Source organism: Cephus cinctus, unplaced genomic scaffold, assembly GCF_000341935.2.
Source record: "Cephus cinctus unplaced genomic scaffold, Ccin1 Ccin1_scaffold1310, whole genome shotgun sequence".
Classification (NCBI taxonomy): domain Eukaryota; kingdom Metazoa; phylum Arthropoda; class Insecta; order Hymenoptera; family Cephidae; genus Cephus; species Cephus cinctus.
In genome coordinates, this window is record NW_014333737.1 from 185,202 (window position 1) to 203,516 (window position 18,315).

Below are 18,315 nucleotides of genomic sequence, written 5' to 3' on the forward strand. Positions count from 1 at the left end.
GAACGTGCGAAAACTCTTAACCACGATATTCCATCAGCCGAGTAACTCAGTGCGGGCGTACAGCCCTCTAAAAAGGTATCCCCTCGTCTCCTCAAAAGAAAGAATAAAGATAAACGTAATAATCTCACGGAAACGAAGAGTCTTGGAAGTCTGAAAGAAGTCGGATAACTGTCACGGGCCGAGCGGATCGATTGAATTCGACGCAAACTGACAAATATTAATGTGATAATTTTACGAGAACTTCTACGTGAGCGATTGTCAATGTAAAATTGTTTTCTTTTTTAAATGTCGAATAACTTGAAACTCGAAAAAATATTTCACTGCCGTAGTTTTCTCCCGAGCTTAATCCAAATTCGAATTCTTCGGGGCTCAAGGGTTGCAACCACGTCAGGCACTGACCTTCGACGAAGGATGGGAGGTGGAGCGCGGCCGAAATGGCTGCAACGAAGAACAAGTGAATCAGCGTCATCCATCTATAAGGTAGCACAGCGGAACAAGGACACTTCGCGCCGGAATCTCGGTGCGGACTGACAGAGAGAACGGCACGGGGGGTGGCATATCGGGAGGCTTCCTGCACGGCAAGGGTGGCTCGCATGCGCCCCATGGTTCACGTGCCCTCCGCCATCACGACTGTAGGTCCCGCCTTCCTCGTATAGCGACACACGGATGTAGAGACGGACACTAGAGACATAGTCACATAGATAAGGGAAGATGCGCCTACACGTTCGTCCTTGGCTTCCACGTGTATACGTATACACGTGACTAGATTAATCTTGGTATGTTGGGATACGTCTGATGTGCGAGGCAAGGAAGACACTGTAGTCTTGTACGAGCATTAGTACCGGCAGGGCTTGGGTATGCACATCTGTCTATACATATATATTAGAAGAGCTATATAGACACGTGGTTGCGTTGGGAGCTGACGTGCAGGTTGGATGAGCTTTCCTTACACCCCACCAGAACCTCCTTATCTAACCTCCGAAACCGTCTGCTAAAACATCACTGTATGTCACAAGCTACCCCGTGGCTGGGAGACTAATGGATATTATACCATGCCGTGAACCATTTATCGTTTACGATATTAAAATGAGTTTCTTTTTTTTTCTCAGGTGAATCTAGTTGTCTGTGGTTGATGGGGGGTAGGCGAAGGTGGCTACAGTGGTTTTCACTTTGCGTTCGAGATAGATCCTTTACGGTGCTGATTGTTACGTACTCGGTTGGGTCAGGTTATTCGAGTGGAAGGAATCGTGCTTCACTTTTTTTCTTCTTTTTTTTCCCCCGTATATTACGGATAGGGAAACGTTGCCAATTTTCTTATTCTTCAAAACTCTTCTGTTTGGAAAGGCTTGTCGGCTATTTGGGCCAGTTTGGTCTTGGGTTAGGACCACGATGGGCCCTGGATTTTCATAGTTAAATTTCTACTAGGGGAGACAGAGCGTAATTTGCCCTATCTCATTTGTCACATTTGTCAAGTGACGTGGCACCTATTTAGATATTTATCTTTCATCTTCAAGGACTTCGTTACGAATTTAAATCACAATAAGCATAATGGAAGTGGATACCGTGACTCACGCTTAAGACCATACGCCAATGAAGTTCGCACTGACTCTAGTCTTGCGTCTGTGTGAATTGAAAAGCTAATGGCCTCCATTCAAATTCCTTAGACTATGTAGGAGAGTTTAAAATTGCCAAATTTATCTTAGTTATTTGAAATTCCACCTGTTTTTCTTTTAATTCACTCAATTCTACGTGCAGATGAATCATTGCTGGAGCAGTGGTTAGTGTTTGGACAACATCAAATTCTACAGACTGATAACAATTCTGGCAAAGTCTTTCATTCCGATTTTAAGTCTGGCTAGTTTACTTCGTCGATCTTACCGGAATCGTTGTTCTTATAAATAGACATTTTTCGTGCAAACACTATTAGTAATCGTATCTCTGCGTGTATGGGATTACAAAAATAAAAAACTTTTCTTTAATTAAAAAAAAAATTACTCATGAAAAAATTCTCTACTGAATATCATCAATGGAAGCCGATAACTGACCTCGCTTTTCAACAACCTCATGGACCACCCTCACTTATTCCATCTTTGTGCCACTGTTCTAGCCATACCCTAGCGTGCTGTGATTAGCCATCAAAAGTTCTGAGAATTCCGAGAATGACTTGAGTCATACCTTTCCAAAGGTGAATATATATATTTTTTTCACGTTGTATCTTTCCATTTAACTCCATTAAAATAACAAAGAAGATTCTTATCCATGCCAGTTGCGTCAACGTCAGGACATTCAGGGTTCGTGAAAAAGTTTAAAACCTATTTTCCTTTTTACTCACTAGCCAATTATTTCATGTACCCTACACAGTGATAATCCTCGAAGATCTAAACGCAAGCTGGTTAAATTTCGTGCAATTTACAAGCTGCAAATTATTCGTTTTATATAAACCAAGCAAGTGCATCCACTGCCTCAATGGGTAGTCGGTACATAATTTGTTTTTCCGTTCACTTACCACAGTCGGCAAACCGGATTCTAATTTTAGATCTGGAAATAAGATCATTTCCTCGTTTGCATAGACGTAGTGGGAATAAAGCCGAGAAAACCTGGGAAGGAAAATATAAAGTTATCTACTTCTCGGTATTAGAAAGGACTTGAGATTGGGATCGTGCTTCGAAGACTCAGTCGCGTCTTTAAGAGTTAACGCTGAGCTATTTTAATCGACCTCCAGATCTACAGGCGTTTCGATTCATAGCTGTCGTTACACGAATAGCTCGGAGCTCAATGAGAATTTTCTGATAGCAGCCGGTATCGATCAATCGTAATAGCCATTGTAATGCGAGAATATTACTCAATGCAATGTGGTTCCATCGTACAAGAGTTAGGTGCATTCCAAGATGCAGTTGAATTAATTCACCCATGATTTAGCTACCCCCTTACGCTCCCTTCCCTCTTAGAATCGACTCGCCCCTCTACCCCGTGTGAGAACATTCGGTGTAAAGCTTCCCCGGCACCCCTAGAATGCCGTAAAGCGTACCTCGTTGAAGGAGCTAATAGATAGTAGTGAGCGCGGCGAATGTGCACTATTCGGAAAGATGACGCGAACGTGGATATCCAAAGTTTCTTATGCGCAGCCATAAACCGGTAAGATGGTTACAAAGAGGAGCAAGTAAAACGTGCTTCCGAATCCTCTTAGATGTGACTCGTGGACGTTTCCTGTTCTACGATTGTATTAATAACATATATATATATTCTATATGTGTACTATGTACAGGGTCACCCTATCGAAATGGAAGAGTCAGATTTGACAGCTGTCACGCAATTCTATTATTATAATATTAATCTCGAACCGGATATGAAAAATTCGGTAAACCGTGTTCGGATCTTTATGAGATAATTGTGCAATTGTCAAATATCGATATGCAATATTGAATTCTTAATTTCTAGGTATTTACCGGTACTTACTATATCTGTTGAATTGCTTGTACTATTAATACATCTTTGATTATACCGAATATATACATTATTTTTTGTACAATAGATTCGAACAGTCCTGTATCACTATATATATTGTGTATGCGAAATTCATCGAAGCAATTCCGGAAGTGAAGGCGAAGCCGGAAGCGGAAAACTTTTTGGCGGTCGGCGGCTGCAAGCATTCCCGAGACTGGGCCAACTCGCGAATTCAAAACCAATATAAAGTAACGTTCGGTCGTGCGACGATTGTTCGTTGAAAACGCACGACAGCACGTACGGAAGAGTCGCTGTCGGGAAATGCGTTGCCAGTCGCTGAAAATTGGTACGTAACATTTATTTGTTCGTGCAACAGCCGGGCACAAGTTTTTTCGAGGTGAAAAAAAAAAACCAACAGCGAGCAACGGGAACGTGTAGGATGATAGTATAGCAGCATGTAGCAACAGCACAGCGAATATGACATTTATGTTTACCGCATTTCTACGCCCTTGCGCGGATACACAGCGAGGGAGGGTGCTACCAGGGAAAGAACGATTAAGTTTGCATAAGCCGATTGCGAAAGCGCGAGTATAAAGTGTCGAGAGGACGATATAGCTTATCGGGGGGAAAAAAAAAATTCCGTATGAAATTTGTTTCTCTAAAAATATTTCTTTTCGAATTCTTAGACGAATAATTTCTGCCAGCGTAATTTGCTCGTAACACGTGATCATCGGATACTTGTTACTCTTACGGACGTCGGTCATAAATTTATTATTTGAAATCATACCCAGACTGGGTGTCAACTTTACACCAGAGTCGTATTTCCCGGAAGATCATTTTATGATATACAACGCTCCTACCCTAATTACGTAATGGACTGAAGATGGGATGAAGATCCCTGGGTAAGGAGTATACGATTAATTAGCACGTTGCGACTTACAACTGTTGGTACGACTAGGTAAGTATACCCTCGACGATATAAACAAGTCATCGCTACGCTGTTGTGCATAATACGTGTCATAATTTGCACTGAGATTTATGGGTATATCCCGTGCAGAAGAATACAGTAGCGTAGGAATAGCGATGTTAGCTCTGGCCGTAAATACCGTAGTGTCTGACTACGTATTGTGGCTATCTACTTACAAGCGTTTAGGCAAGCGAGCTCAGCTGCTTAAGAAAGTCTGAATCTACTTTTCGAGCTGCGCTTGGCGCATCAGCTGAGATTTAACATTTTCAAGCATAGCAGCTACGTTGCGTGGTACGGTTACCGTGAATGGATTTAAAGCTTGATACTTGGTTAGTGTCTAACGTTAAGCCGCTCTCGTGGTAAAACGATGCCGTTCGGTTAAGTAAATTGCGTAAAGTGAAGGCACGCGTTCCCGTGGGTTTAATGCAGCTGCTTGGGTTTCTTAAGAGTTTGAATGCTCTCGCGAGGTCGGCCGATTCTATGCAGGGTTCGCTTTGAATAATGGTGACCGGTATTCGCTTCGGGGCATATTTTGGGGGTATACGTGGAATTGATCGATCTACGACATTTATGCAAAATCATGGCCCAACGAAACCGCCTTCGTTACGTCGATCGTTAATCTATTGATAAGTAAAGTCTTTTGTTCGCTTATCGATTGTCACGCTACGCGAAACAATGGCATATTGTATGTTATTTGATTAACGGATGAATGCACATCGCAGTTAAGAAGTTATGACCTATCGATTTCCAGACTGAACGTAAAAAAGTTTGAAAATTAACTGGCAAACATTGCTAGGTCAATTTCAATGGTACTTCGAGAATGGATTATAATTTGAAAGTATAGAATGAGGTAGGTCCATGGGAAAGGATGGGGATGAGGATGGAACTGCAAGGGACCGTACCGGTAGGATGGACATGGCGGACATTAAAATTCGGATTGAATTTGTAAAAGTTTTGGAAATTCTATTCGATTATCCAATGGGGCGAGTAAACATGCTCAAAGCGTGAAATTAAATGAGAGATACATAGTGGTGAGGATGGACGGCGGGGCGATTGGGCAGAGGGTGCGATTCACGGGGATGCCCTTGAAGTTTTGAATATTTCTCGAACGAGTCGCAAAGGATTTTCCTTAGTTGTCACGAAATTTACATGAGAAACAACCGCGAGATACCAAGCTCCAAAGTATGTACATTTTGATAGGGCTGCAGAAGTTCATTTCCTGCCTTCGCCGTGAGACACCGGTAATTCTATTTTAGTCGAAAGTGCTAAGAGGCATCCAAAAGCCCTCCCTAGGCAAAAGGTACTCTCTAGGAATACGTTAGAGCCATTAAAGAAGGAACGGGTTTTATTCTTGTTACAGGGCAGCCGACGTACACGAAGTGGAAGGTTTTCGCTTTTACCGTCCTGTGAATAACTGGATTACATATTTGGTAGATTGTCGGACGTGGCGCTTGCTAATACCTCGAAGGACTTTCTTAGCGAGATTCGCCTCTCTGGGATATTGTCTATACGTATCACTTTATTTACCACCGATCTACTTCTACCGCTCCGTGTAGAGAGACCCTCGAGGAACATTGCTCGAGTAAAATATCATGGCGGTACACCTTTTTACTCAGGGAATAAGATGAACTCCGCGCGTACCATAAATTGAATGTCAACCCCTTATCTAAAGGAATCGATACCCGTGGCTATTACTTCCACCGGTGTACCTGCATTTAATGTGTCGTGGTGGCTGCGACCAGAGAGGAATAAGAAAAATAAAGGCATCCGAGGAACGGCTGAAAAAGGGAGAAAAAAGAATGAAGTGAAATTGAGAGGGATGTAAAACGTGTAAGGGGAGAAATGAGTTGGGAAAACGGAAGTTGACGGAACAGTGGTACCATGGGAGAGGTTAGGTAGGAATGGATGACTGTTTTACCGACGGGGGGTATTATTTAAGGGATGAAAAGTTGTGTCGAAATCGCATGTGGATCAGATAGCAATTTTTCAGCCTATCCAACGCAGTTGAGGGACGAAACGTTCGCGCTGGCATCGACGCGTTTACCCGGCTTTGACAAATGGGCGGTACGAAGACACTAATTAGGAAAACGTGTTGCGTGCAGGCAGCGAGGCCGCGAGGGAATGCGTGCTTGCTCCAAGGGATGGAAGGGTGCGCGAAAGCGGCGGAACATCATTGTCTAACCGCAGCTCGGGTCGCCACGCCATTATTCTGCCACATCGCTTTGACGTTTGTCCGAGCTCGAGATAGATTAGCTTCGCGATGAGAGTTGAGTAAATAGCGTATGCGGACATGTCCTTCTGGCACGTGCATATACGTAAGGGAAATAGTGGGAGACGTTTGATTCACGGGGATTCGGGAGCGATGGCGTTTATCAGAGAATAATTGTTTTTCGATTTTGTTTTCGTGGCTTCTGACGGAAAATGAGGGTTGTGGCACAGAGCTATAAGGAAATTGACGATGCTTTCTAGTACTTTGACAAATCTTTTTCGCCGTAAATCGGCATACGTAGCGTTTGTGGAAACGTTGTTTTTTTGGAGAGTAAAATAAAAGCGCTGGTGGTTCGAGCGCGGGGGGACTGGTAATAAAGCTTGAAAATATTTCGGAAAAATTGTTTCCCCAATACACCGAATTACCTGCCACTGAGTCTGGCGCGTGTCGTTATACGTGGAGAGGCGGTAGGGGAGTGAAGTGACGTAGTCGGTTCATATGCGTTTTTCTTCGCTTTTCCATTGTATACTTTAAGGGTGTAATAGGGGCGGGGTTGAGTAGGGGATGGCAAAAACAATAGCATCGGAAACAATGACCCATTCCCTTGACGTCACAGCGATTCTTGGTCATGGAATATCCGGGGCAAACAATGTACGGTCGGGAGGGGGCAAAAAATCCACATTCTCCCACGTGTCCCCCCCCCCGTCGGTTGACACCGTTGACGTCGCGTCACGTTATACCGGGAACGTAGCGTCGCTTGGCAGACATTTTTATCACGGTGTGTCGTAACGTCCGTGTATCGTAACGTCAAGTCAGGCCGTTTCTCGAATGTAGTCGTGGTACAGGGATGCTGCGGAGATAGGCCGAAAGTAAAGGGCAGACGAGGCACCGAAGAAGGTCGGAAATGGAGTGCGGCTGAGAAACGTGAGTGCGAGGAAGAAATGAGAAGAAAATAAGTAAAAGAGGGAAACGACTGTTAACGATTCCCATGACTGCGCTTTCTGCGGATTACATGAGAAACGCCAACAGTCGGTGCGGCGCGGCTGCTCGGCCAGGAGTAAAAATCTAAGACGACGTTCGGTTCCTTTGAGTTTCTAACTTGCAGCACAAACGTCGTGAAGTTACGGTGGCGCCACGACGGCGTTGCAGCGTACTTAATTTTAACATAGGGCGAAAAGATCCCAGTCAACGCCTTATAATGGATATTTTTGTTTTTGTCGAGGATGCGATCGCATTTCACGTGGAAATAATAATGCCCACTACGAATACAGTCTACACGACCGAAGTTCTTACTTATCACGTGCATTCTCACTCTCACTGATTATTATCCCGGAATGGTCAGCGTTGCCTTATCAGATCGTGATTAACGGCTGCTTTCTTCGTATCCGAGATACACTGCAAAATGTTGAGCCGTCGCCGTATCCTTCTCAGGCACAATTGATATGTGGTAAATCCTGAGGGATTAGACCCTCTTACATTTACACCCCTGGCATCATCGCTCGATAATAACCAATTTCTGAGAATCTTACGATCAGACTGTACCGCCATCCCTTGCACGTATCACACGGTATTGCTTATTACTAGCTAGTTATATCAGGAATTACAGTGCCCCACTGGTACTCGAATTCACCCCCCTAAGATTATATATAAGGGTGGGCAATTGACACGTGTGGTATTTATATGGATATAAAAATTATACGGGTACCAAGTAGTGTCTAAAGGAAAATATAGGATATTCGTGACGAATGATTATTTTTTTCCTAGTCATCCGAGCATTAGAATCTTGGTGGACCATCATGGGCAGACGATTGCAAAAAATCTTTTCCTTTTCTGCCAACATGGCTGGTTCAAATAAATTGGACGATAACCTCTACGGAAATGCAACGATGTATTAAGCTCAGTTGGCCCTACCTATAGTTATCTACCTAGATTCGGTCTTCCATCCCCCATTGGGATGGCATGTGCGGGGGGAGAGGAAAACCAGGCCGGTAGATGCCTAAAATTCAGCTTTAACGGAAACAGTTTATCGAGACCATGAAACGAAGTTATCGATTTGATAAGAGAGCTATCCGAGCCTCTGTTCCACCCTAATCCTACGGCCGAGCTATTATCCAGGAAGAGCCAGTCGAACATCCGATTAGGAAAACTGAACATACGTTATTTCCTTTTGAAAGTCCGCCCGATGCTCGTTCGAAAATCACATTTAACTCGATTGCGTTTAAGGTCGACGATCTATACTTAATCTCGTAGGCTATGGTATACGGGTTCGTCCTGATATAGTATTTTGAGTGAATTCCTCTAGATTGCCTTTTTTTATAGGATTTATAAAATCGATGTCAAATAGCATTCTGCAATACTGTTGGAAAATTGGATAAGTGTGCTTCTTAAGATAATAATACTAGGACGATATAATCATTTACCATTCTCAGTTACTATATACACTAAATGGTTAGATACTTTGACAAACATACCGAAAAAAAAACCTAATGAAAAAAAGTCACATACATTGGCAATCGGCATGGAGCAAAATTATTTAGTTTTACGGTACTGAAATATACCAGTAAAACAGAAACGTAAGACGAAACGGCATTTCACCCAGTTCGGGATGCGCTTCGTCCTAAATTTCCAACCTTGTGGTATTTTCGCAACTGGGACTCGAATGGACCCACCCGCGGACGTATAAATAAATAAATATAAGAGAGCCCAGAGAGCGTAAATATAAATACTCGTGGAGCTTGCTGCACCGATAATGGAATTCTTCGCGGTTTATTCGACGAAGCTTGCGGGGTAATTGATAAATGGACGTTCCATGAGAGGGAGTAGGCGGTAACGTTGCATTCCAGAAGACGTGCGGGCAGCCGTCGCGGCGTTTCACGGTGAACCAAATATCCGCGGTATGCTACGGCGCAACCGCTTTGGAATTTACAGTATGAACTTGTTATACTGGAAACGACTTATAATTAATTGCTCTAGTTTATAATCGCTCTAAGGATTTTGTGAATGCTGAGCCTACATAACAGGGATACTTGTATAGCCACTATGTTCCTTTTTATTATTATTAAACATACAAGCGAGGAACCATGCTGCGACAATAACGTGTTATTGATTTATCCAAATTGATATCTACTTTGATATGAATATGGTTGGTATAATATGTCCTTGAATATATAGTTATACCATAATTGACGCGCACAGTAAGAATAATCAAAGGATATTATCACCTTTGAAAAATTTTATAGAAATTCTACAAAGGAATTTCTGCGTGCTGTTAAATTAATCATTCCACTCAATATATTGATCTCGGTTATTCTTGCCTAATTCATAGCTTAACCGTAGCACTATGTCTGTGAGACCCGTGGCATTAGTTGTCGCTGCACTGATAATCTCTATTGCTGTGTTATCAACAAGAATTAATCTCAGTTCAGACTTTACGAGCTGCACAGGAATATTGGGTTTCGTGGAATGTTGCCACGAGATTAATGCAGTTCCACTTGTTCACAATTTACCTTTGACATTTTTTGCGATTTATTTTGAAAATTTTCATTTCACCGGTCTACTTTAAGACGTGCATTATTACATTACTGAGGTCATCATCGTATATAGGGTGATGACTGTGCAATATCCTTAGCCGATTGATCAGAATGATGTGGCATTATTATAATGTCGCCCATGGTCGATAACAAGACCATAGACCTTTCGATTTGCCGGTTAAATATTTATCAGCAGAAACAGGGTGTCGCGAGTGATTCAGTAGAGAGTGATAGGCAGAAGGGTGATAAACTCGGCGGCCAGGAGAGCGTAGAACGCGAAAAGAGATAAGAGAGAGGAGAAGGAAGCGAAAGAGAAAAAAAAAAACAATAAACTGGCTGGTGTCCTGGAAGAGGCTGGGGAACCTCGAAGGTAATATAGACTCGTAATAAGGCTGTGAGAGCAATATCATATTTATGACACCTATAAACATTGATCCTATGGAACTTGATGTTTGCAATAAACGGGATTTTCTTATCATCAATATATTTTACGCGAGTATGGACATTCCGATATCTATATACGCACACTCGTATGTCGTGTGTTTCTCGCGGATTACATGGAAGATATAAATTTCATTAACTCTGGAAATGAGTATCGAGAAGTATATATATATGGTTGTTGCATGGCCATGATTTTTGCGTAATGTCACTTTATCAACATTTCCTTTATATCTGACATTTTAATCAGATTTAATTATCGGCTCTGTAGGGACTTTGACTATTGTCGTATAAATGCCCAATCTCCAGACTCTCACTCTTATGGCCGATTCTATGGAGCGTCCGGGCGCTCAGGACCAAGTCGTGTGAATTGTTTGCTGGAAACATATGTGACCAGGTCGTACGGCACGCGTCTGCAAACATCAGCCTACGTGCTGGGAAAACTTGAAGGTACTTTGCCAACTCGTAGAAGTAATCGATTCTACATTCATGTATATACACACATGGGCTGGACAAGCCATTAAAATGTGATCGGTATAAGTCAGAGGGTGACTATGGCTGTAAGACGATTTATGCATGGGGAGAAATGTATGGGGTTGTAAAGGGAATAATACGTTATGGATGAAACAGCTACGTGCTTGGATGGACCCGAATACGTATGAGCGTATATCTATTCGAGTAATAATTGAAAAGTTTGAGATAATCGATATCCGTAATAAACCGCGTTAAATGTAATTTCATAAATATTTGAGTGTTCGCGGATAATCAATAAATAAATTGTGGCTAACTTAATTATTCCACGACAGTCCGGTCTTATTTCTCAATATGGAATTCTGTGAATGGATATTGCCGAGTATTATTAAAATCCCGTATTAAATCGGGGATTAAGTCAGTCACGGTCTCGCGAATTGTCGCCTATGATACATAACGACGTGATACACGAAAGATAGAGATGCGATTGCGTGCAGCGATAACTCTAATCCGGGTCCATTAGCCTGACAGATGTAACGGTAAACACGGAGTAGCGATATCGGTCTGCAAATTACAACACGGCAACCAAGAGGACTGTGATAGACAGGTTTGTGTGTGGCTGATTAGGGGTAGATAATATGAGGTCAATTAGTTCCCGGGGGTAACACTGTGACGTCACCCACACCTGAATCGGGCCACGTGGACGGAACACTTGTTGGAATTTTTCTTAATTAACGGCGATTACGATCCAGTACGCAGAACCTGCAACTCGAGCCGAAGTCTTCGTCCCAAGATTTCTACGAGTTCGTGAGAGCATCTCAAGACAACGATTTCTAACAGTATCTTTTTTTGTGAATTTCGATCCAGTTTGATTTTACATAACTCAATGATTTTCACGATCTTGATGTCTCGTTGCGCAAGTAAAGCAAATAGTAAGCTCAATACGGATTCCCCGTTAAAGTTTCTTGCCGTTCTAACCTATTATTTTCTGTAATGCATTTTGCACGTGGCTCGAGATTCGTAGGTTTAGTACATAGGTTATTGCGTTAATAGCGAGTGTTAGCTAACGGTCGACTCAGTGATTGGATATAGGTTCGATGTTATCAGCGTGTCGGTGGCAACTTGGCAGGTAGCCGTGCTCGGGATAAATACCTGGTATTAAATCTGCCGCTAATTGACAAGCTGTTATTGACATTTGGATGAGTCAAAATTAGTGAGTTCGCAGACGCGTCGCTGTGCGTGATAGAAAAATCGTGCCGCGAATTAACCTTCGCCTAGATATACGACCCCTTCTAACAGTATTGGTCAGCACTGATAACGGCAGGACGTTCGCGGAAAATTATTGGTATGACAAATTGTTTTTCAGATCACGTCGCCGGGCTGACGTCCAATGTGTTTCAGACCCTTTGAGCGAGTTCAATTATTTCAGTTTGATTTTAAGTTCGCGTGAGTTATTTGATAAGAGGATCAAACGATCCTGGGACCAACTGCGAAGTAGCCAGTTAGTCGGAGTCTCGGCGACGCTTAGTTAGGATAAGAAGGCAAAGGTAACGTGTGTGTTTGCAGTGAACCTAAATCAGGGATTTGTAGAATAGAAGCCCGGGAGCCAAGCGGGTCCCCGCAATGCGGCTAAGTACCCGCCCGGGCAGAACCGCGGGTACCTCTAGAATCCATTGTTTCAGCATGATTTACGTAAGAGATTTCAATTTAGCATACAACTATCCTATAGAAGAATGGTATTGGCTGGAATCGCTTCGCGGATGGCTCCCCTTACAAATACATTCCTCGAGGATTTAAAATTACTCGAATTTACATGCATCTCCTCTATATCGGAACTCGACGCGGCGCGTTCCCGAAGTATAAAGGAGAAAGATGGGTGTAAGATAGAGAGAGAGATAGAGAGAGAGAGAGAGAGAGAGAGAGAGAGAGAGAGAGAGAGAGAGAGAGAGAGAGAGAGAAGGAATAAGACAGAGACAAGCTCAGCTAGAACCAGGGACGAGCGAGGTTAGCATAGCTTGGAAAAGCCAAGGAATAGCTCAAAGACGAAAGAGTAAGAACAGCTGCGGATATATAAATCACCGAGCATTCGTATGCCGGAAAAGGGAAGAAGAGAGAAAGAGGGCAGACATAGAAAAATCATGATTCGTTTGAGAGTCTAACAATAAAACGTCTAAATAATCCATTTTCGCTTTTTTTTTATATTCGTCTATCTCGAGATTACTTCACGACAATGAGTCATACGTTTACCTATACCACGTCAGATTTCCATAAGTTCCATCGCAGCGTGTTATTTTTGGAATGCATGGGGTATTCGCTGTTTCGGTTTCCTATTTTATTATTCGCTGTATCCAGTAACGAAAATTCGCAGACTCCGCGCAACGAACCGCTATGCGTATTTCATTATGTCTAGGGGAACTGTAATTTCGTTTAATTCACACTTGCGCGCGCACACAGTCAAGCGCCACTGCGCCTGCATCCTTGCATATCTGCATTCTGGCTTCTCTCTGGGGCGAACTATCGTTGGCCTGGACCACGAGGCGAATATCGAGCTAGTGCCGGTGCTGCCGTTATTCCTAGAGTCTTTGAGTTATTGCTGTTATTAATACAGGGATAGCTGTGAGATTCGACTGTTATCTGCGTAAAACCGGTTTCCGATATCGACCGCGCCAGCTAAGATGAATCATTCCGTCCGTGGTGCTTTGCATGTTCGATAATTCTCATATGAGCTCTTATGCGCTATTATAGACCAGGAAGACTTTTTACTCACTTTCATTCGTATCGAAGTTTTCATATACCATTGGATATGTCTCAATTTTGTGTCATAGTTAATTATACCTTTTCAAGATTGTTTCTTAGGTGCGACAATAAGGTATCATACAAAATTAAACGGTTGACTTGATTCATGTAGAAACGATTGATAACGTTATAAGATATTGACGTTTCTTCGGATCTCTCAGGTATCCGAACTTGTTTAACCGTCATTGCCAATGACGACGGTGTAAGTTTATGTTAGGGGACATACGAAGTGGCTGGGAAGAGTCGGGCTATGAAAGGTGATAAGCCACTGATATTGCCCATCGGAGCGTGATGCTTAGATTGGACGCGTTCCTTCCTATATTCTTCGTAACCCCCTCGGAAACACGTGGAAATCCGTGAAACACCGAGCGAACCACCGTCGTTTCCCAGAACCCCCTAAGTTCTTTCCCTGACATCAACCCCAGTAATCATCGTCGTTGATTCCGCGGTTTTGAGATTTTCCTACTGAGGAAACAGAACAATTTTCCCTGCTTCTTTCTATTTCCTTCATTTCTTCTTTCTTTCGAACGATAGACTCTGCTTTCTTTCCTCACTTTTTCTCAACATTTACTTTCACGCGTTATTACGTGTTTTCATGTTGAAAGCTGCATACAGATTGTGACGTGATTTTTCGAATCACGGTTCCAAGGCGGCTCCGGTTACCGATACAGATAACGTTCTCGATTTCTGGTTCCCTTCCGGTCGCCACCCTGCTCAGAAACTACGCTCTCGGGTTGATTCGTACAGTTATGTCAAGGCTCTCGTAAGATTCCGTTATTGTTTAGTTGAGGTCGAGGTGCTCGAATCTGCCGTGGGGAGATAGTCTCGACGTACCGAGTTGCCTGGTGCAGGAGAGGACACGGCGGAGACGTCTGCACGGACCTGCAGAAGCCCGGGTGAAACACCGGCGCCCCGCTGGAGATGGGCAAAGGGCTGTAGAGCGGGCGAAGATAGTTGTGACACGGTTAAGGGCAGGAGAGGAACCTCCTGCCCGAGTTAAGGATGTGGTGTCCAGCTGTCGCCCGATGCCCTGGGGAAGCGGCCGTGGAGGATCTCCAGGAGATACGTACCGATTCGTTAAGGAACGCTCTCGATTTGGTTTAAAGGGACGACTGGAAGGAGATGGACGAGTTATCGGTTATAAGGCTCTCGACCAATCAGAATGATTAGTTCTCGGATTTGGCAATTGGCTATTGTCAAAGCAGTCTGTCCCGGGGCACCGACCGACGTGTCACGGGCTGCCTCGCGCTCCCGTGCTGTCTGTTGATAGTTTTTCTTGCCGTGTTTCGCTACGGTATAGCAAGTTCTCGATTCGTGCAGTTCTCGCGTTGTTCTCGCGATCTCCAGGCAATTCTATGAATTCCTGTGAGTCTTCCGGAGGTGTAGTGCTGTGCCTTAGTGCAGTGTCCACCAGAGTGTCCTTTGGATGCAGTTCTCGGCCTCCACGGATCAGCTGCACCAGCTCCGGTGAGTGCTCCGAATTAATTATTTGGTGAAGGGATTTCGATTTTACAGCTCCGATTCGTTCTGCTACGTTCTCGATTCGTCGCTCTCTCTTTTCTCGTCAAGAAAAAGAATTACGTTACAATGTATATATATATATATTATATACACATAGATGATAGTGACAGTAAGTTTTAAAGCGCTATTATTTATATGAAACTACCTTTGTCTATTATCCGCACTGCATTGATAACAAGGGGAGCAATCAAAGTGCAATATTTATTAAAATAATTCATTGCATATCCAATTAATGCATCTGCCTTGATGATTCAGTTATAGCTGATTAAATTCATCACGTCTGATTAATTTAAATGGCTTTGTCTATGGCGCGCAATACGATTTCGCTGAATGTCCCATTTAATTTTCTACGTCACGCTGAAGTTCCAGTATCCGGGTGGGAGATAGGTGGGAAGGGCGAGAGTTTGGTGGCCAGAGTGGAAAAAGGGAAAGGATTCTTGAAGTAATCCTGGTGGAAAGCCAAGAACAGGCCTTCCTGTTGGGGACATAAACAGTCCCGTAATTTGAGGTAAAGGACAATGAGGGTTTGAATGCGCATTCACTTTCCCGTAAAGTACAATTTAAATAATTGGCCCATTAATTTGTTACGCTCACTCCCTCTTACTCTTTCTTCTTCTTCTAGCCATTTCTTCCGATGCCACCCCTGACAGCCATTCCGGCTTACTAACTTTATCTACCCCCCGGCCGATAGTTCCGCCTAATAAAATTCCCCGAGTCCGATTCGCAAGCGATCATCCCTGCCTCTTATATACCTGCAGTGATTTACTCAAACGAGGTACCTAATTAAAAGGTAAAATCCCCTGGATCCTACTAAAAGAATTATCACTGTACTCTTTTTATATAGAATCATTCCAAGGCTGACGTGCCACTACACCGTGGTATCAGAAGTAAGTCCAGGCGTCCGTTAGTCTCTCTTATGGCGGAATAATCAGCCTCAACTCTTCCCTTTATTCTCGAATAACGCTCCTATACCTACATAGGTAATTCAATGCATATTCCCGAAACATTATTTACCATGGAAATAACCCAGCCTGATTTTTCTATTGTCTCCGTACCGAAAACGCCACAGCGGAATGCTAATTCGCGCACGTTGAAATAGTTTTTCTACGTGACTTAAATTCATCCCGAAGGAAGAGCTTTTTATTTCCTCTGCGATTGATTCGGCATTCCTTGCGTCGCGGCAACGTCCTGCACACGTTTAAGGGTAGATTACCATCGCTCGTATCGGAGCAGTCGCTGAATTTCAGGACTGCCAGGTTGGCTAGAGAACTTTTTGCGAACAGCTTCGTGAGAACGGTCGGCTATTTAATTTTACGAGAGACAACGGTAACGCAGTCTGATTTAATTCTGCGCCGAATTCTCGTAGCAACGTAACTTCCGTCGCAGCCTTGCAAGAACGTATCTAAGAACGTGGGGGGCAATCGGTAATATATCGTCACGTTAGATAACAACGTCGAGAAATTGGGAAACGTTATTCTCCCTGCGGGAGAATCGAATTACATACTTACCACATAATCAAGCCGCTTGCCAACTAATTACACGGTTTTCGGTAACTCGCATAAGATGGAGTGGCCCCTCTTCATTATCAACCGTATCACATATATCTGATACCTTGGAAACTGTTCCCGCTCGAATCGTGGATGATGATTCTACTTGAGACGTTATCGTTTCTCCCCCCATTTCCTTCTCGCGTATTCGTGCGACATGAAATTACGACAAGTCGCGGAAACGTCTTGACGTTTACTTCAGCCGAAAATAAAAGATCCCACGAGGCGTCGAATGCGCGACGAAAAACAACTGACGCGTTCCTACGTGCCGTAAAATATGTATTCCGTGAGATTTCTGAAATTCAAGATAAGTATACGTATTACCTATACAGTATACCTATATATCCTGACTCGGATAGATCATAAAGAATGCACAGGTACAGCCGTCTCTGCGAAGTACGGGCCTATCTGTCAGCGATTCTTAAATTGGGAAAGAAGTAAAGAAAAAGAAGAAAAAAAAAAAAGAAAAGCGTACATTTCAGAAAAGTAACAGGAAGTAGAAAAATATATCGGTGATACAATATCATTTCGTAGTGATCAAAGGTACTGTACTATATCCTTATCACTATGATTATCGAAGATCGTTCAAAGGCACTGTGCTAGATATACTTGCCTAATCTTGAGTATCATGTACCGCGTATTCACGAACTAGCTATACGTACGTAACACACGCCGATTTCAATTTAAGAAACGAATATCATCTTTAGACGTTATATTTGAGCTCTATGCAGAGCCTCGAGATGTAATATCTCCGACCGACCGGATTCTTGGAGTTCTCGGAAAAAATTCAAAGAGCGGTAAATACAAGAGGAAAAGCCGTTCGATGGGTTTGACGGCGATATCTTGTGTGCACGACGAATTGCGAAATCGTAGCGCTCGCGAGAGTTCGAAGGTAAAGGAAACTGGATGGGATTCGCGCCGTGGCACGTGCGCGTGAGCACCTAGGGCTTTGCTAGGGGGTACACAGCTTGGTTACGGTGCTTAGCATTATTTACGGGGATGATATCGCGAGGGATCTGATATCTCAGCGAGTAACGGAGTCAACCGGGGCTGGAGAGGATAGGATGTAAAACGCTCAGAGGGGCGTTCGTGCGTCTTGAAGATTCGAAGGTGTTGTTATATACATACGTGTATACGTATAAATATATTTATAGGGAGGGTGCACAGGGCGATATCAGGGGTAACGCAGAGGAGCAGAGGAGCAGGTAAGTCGTAGGCAACATATTTACGTTAACGTATAAATCTCAGCGGCGTTCGAGGGAATTGGCATGCATGAGAATACCCTGGCATTCGATTTAATACGGGTAAAGAGGTAAGACGCCGTGAAACATATCTATCCTGTCTTATCGGATCTCGAAGATGTATATCGGCCACGTCGTTCAAACCATCCAC

At 43.4% G+C, this 18,315-nt stretch overlaps 1 protein-coding gene across 11 annotated transcripts in view; it reads right to left on the reverse strand.

The window, feature by feature from the left end:
• The window catches only part of LOC107272900 (lachesin), a 105,902-nt gene that overhangs the window by 48,008 nt on the left and 39,579 nt on the right, over positions 1 to 18,315 (reverse strand). For 7 of the 11 annotated variants that reach the window (XM_025090173.1, XM_015750552.2, XM_025090170.1 and 4 more), the window contains exon 1: positions 400 to 519. The exons of the other annotated variants lie outside the window; for them this stretch is intronic. In XM_025090173.1, coding sequence (XP_024945941.1) covers positions 400 to 469 — 70 coding nt within the window. In that variant the 5' untranslated portion in view covers positions 470 to 519. Of the gene's footprint in view, positions 1 to 399; positions 520 to 18,315 lie in introns of those variants that run through there. 11 annotated transcript variants of the gene reach the window in all.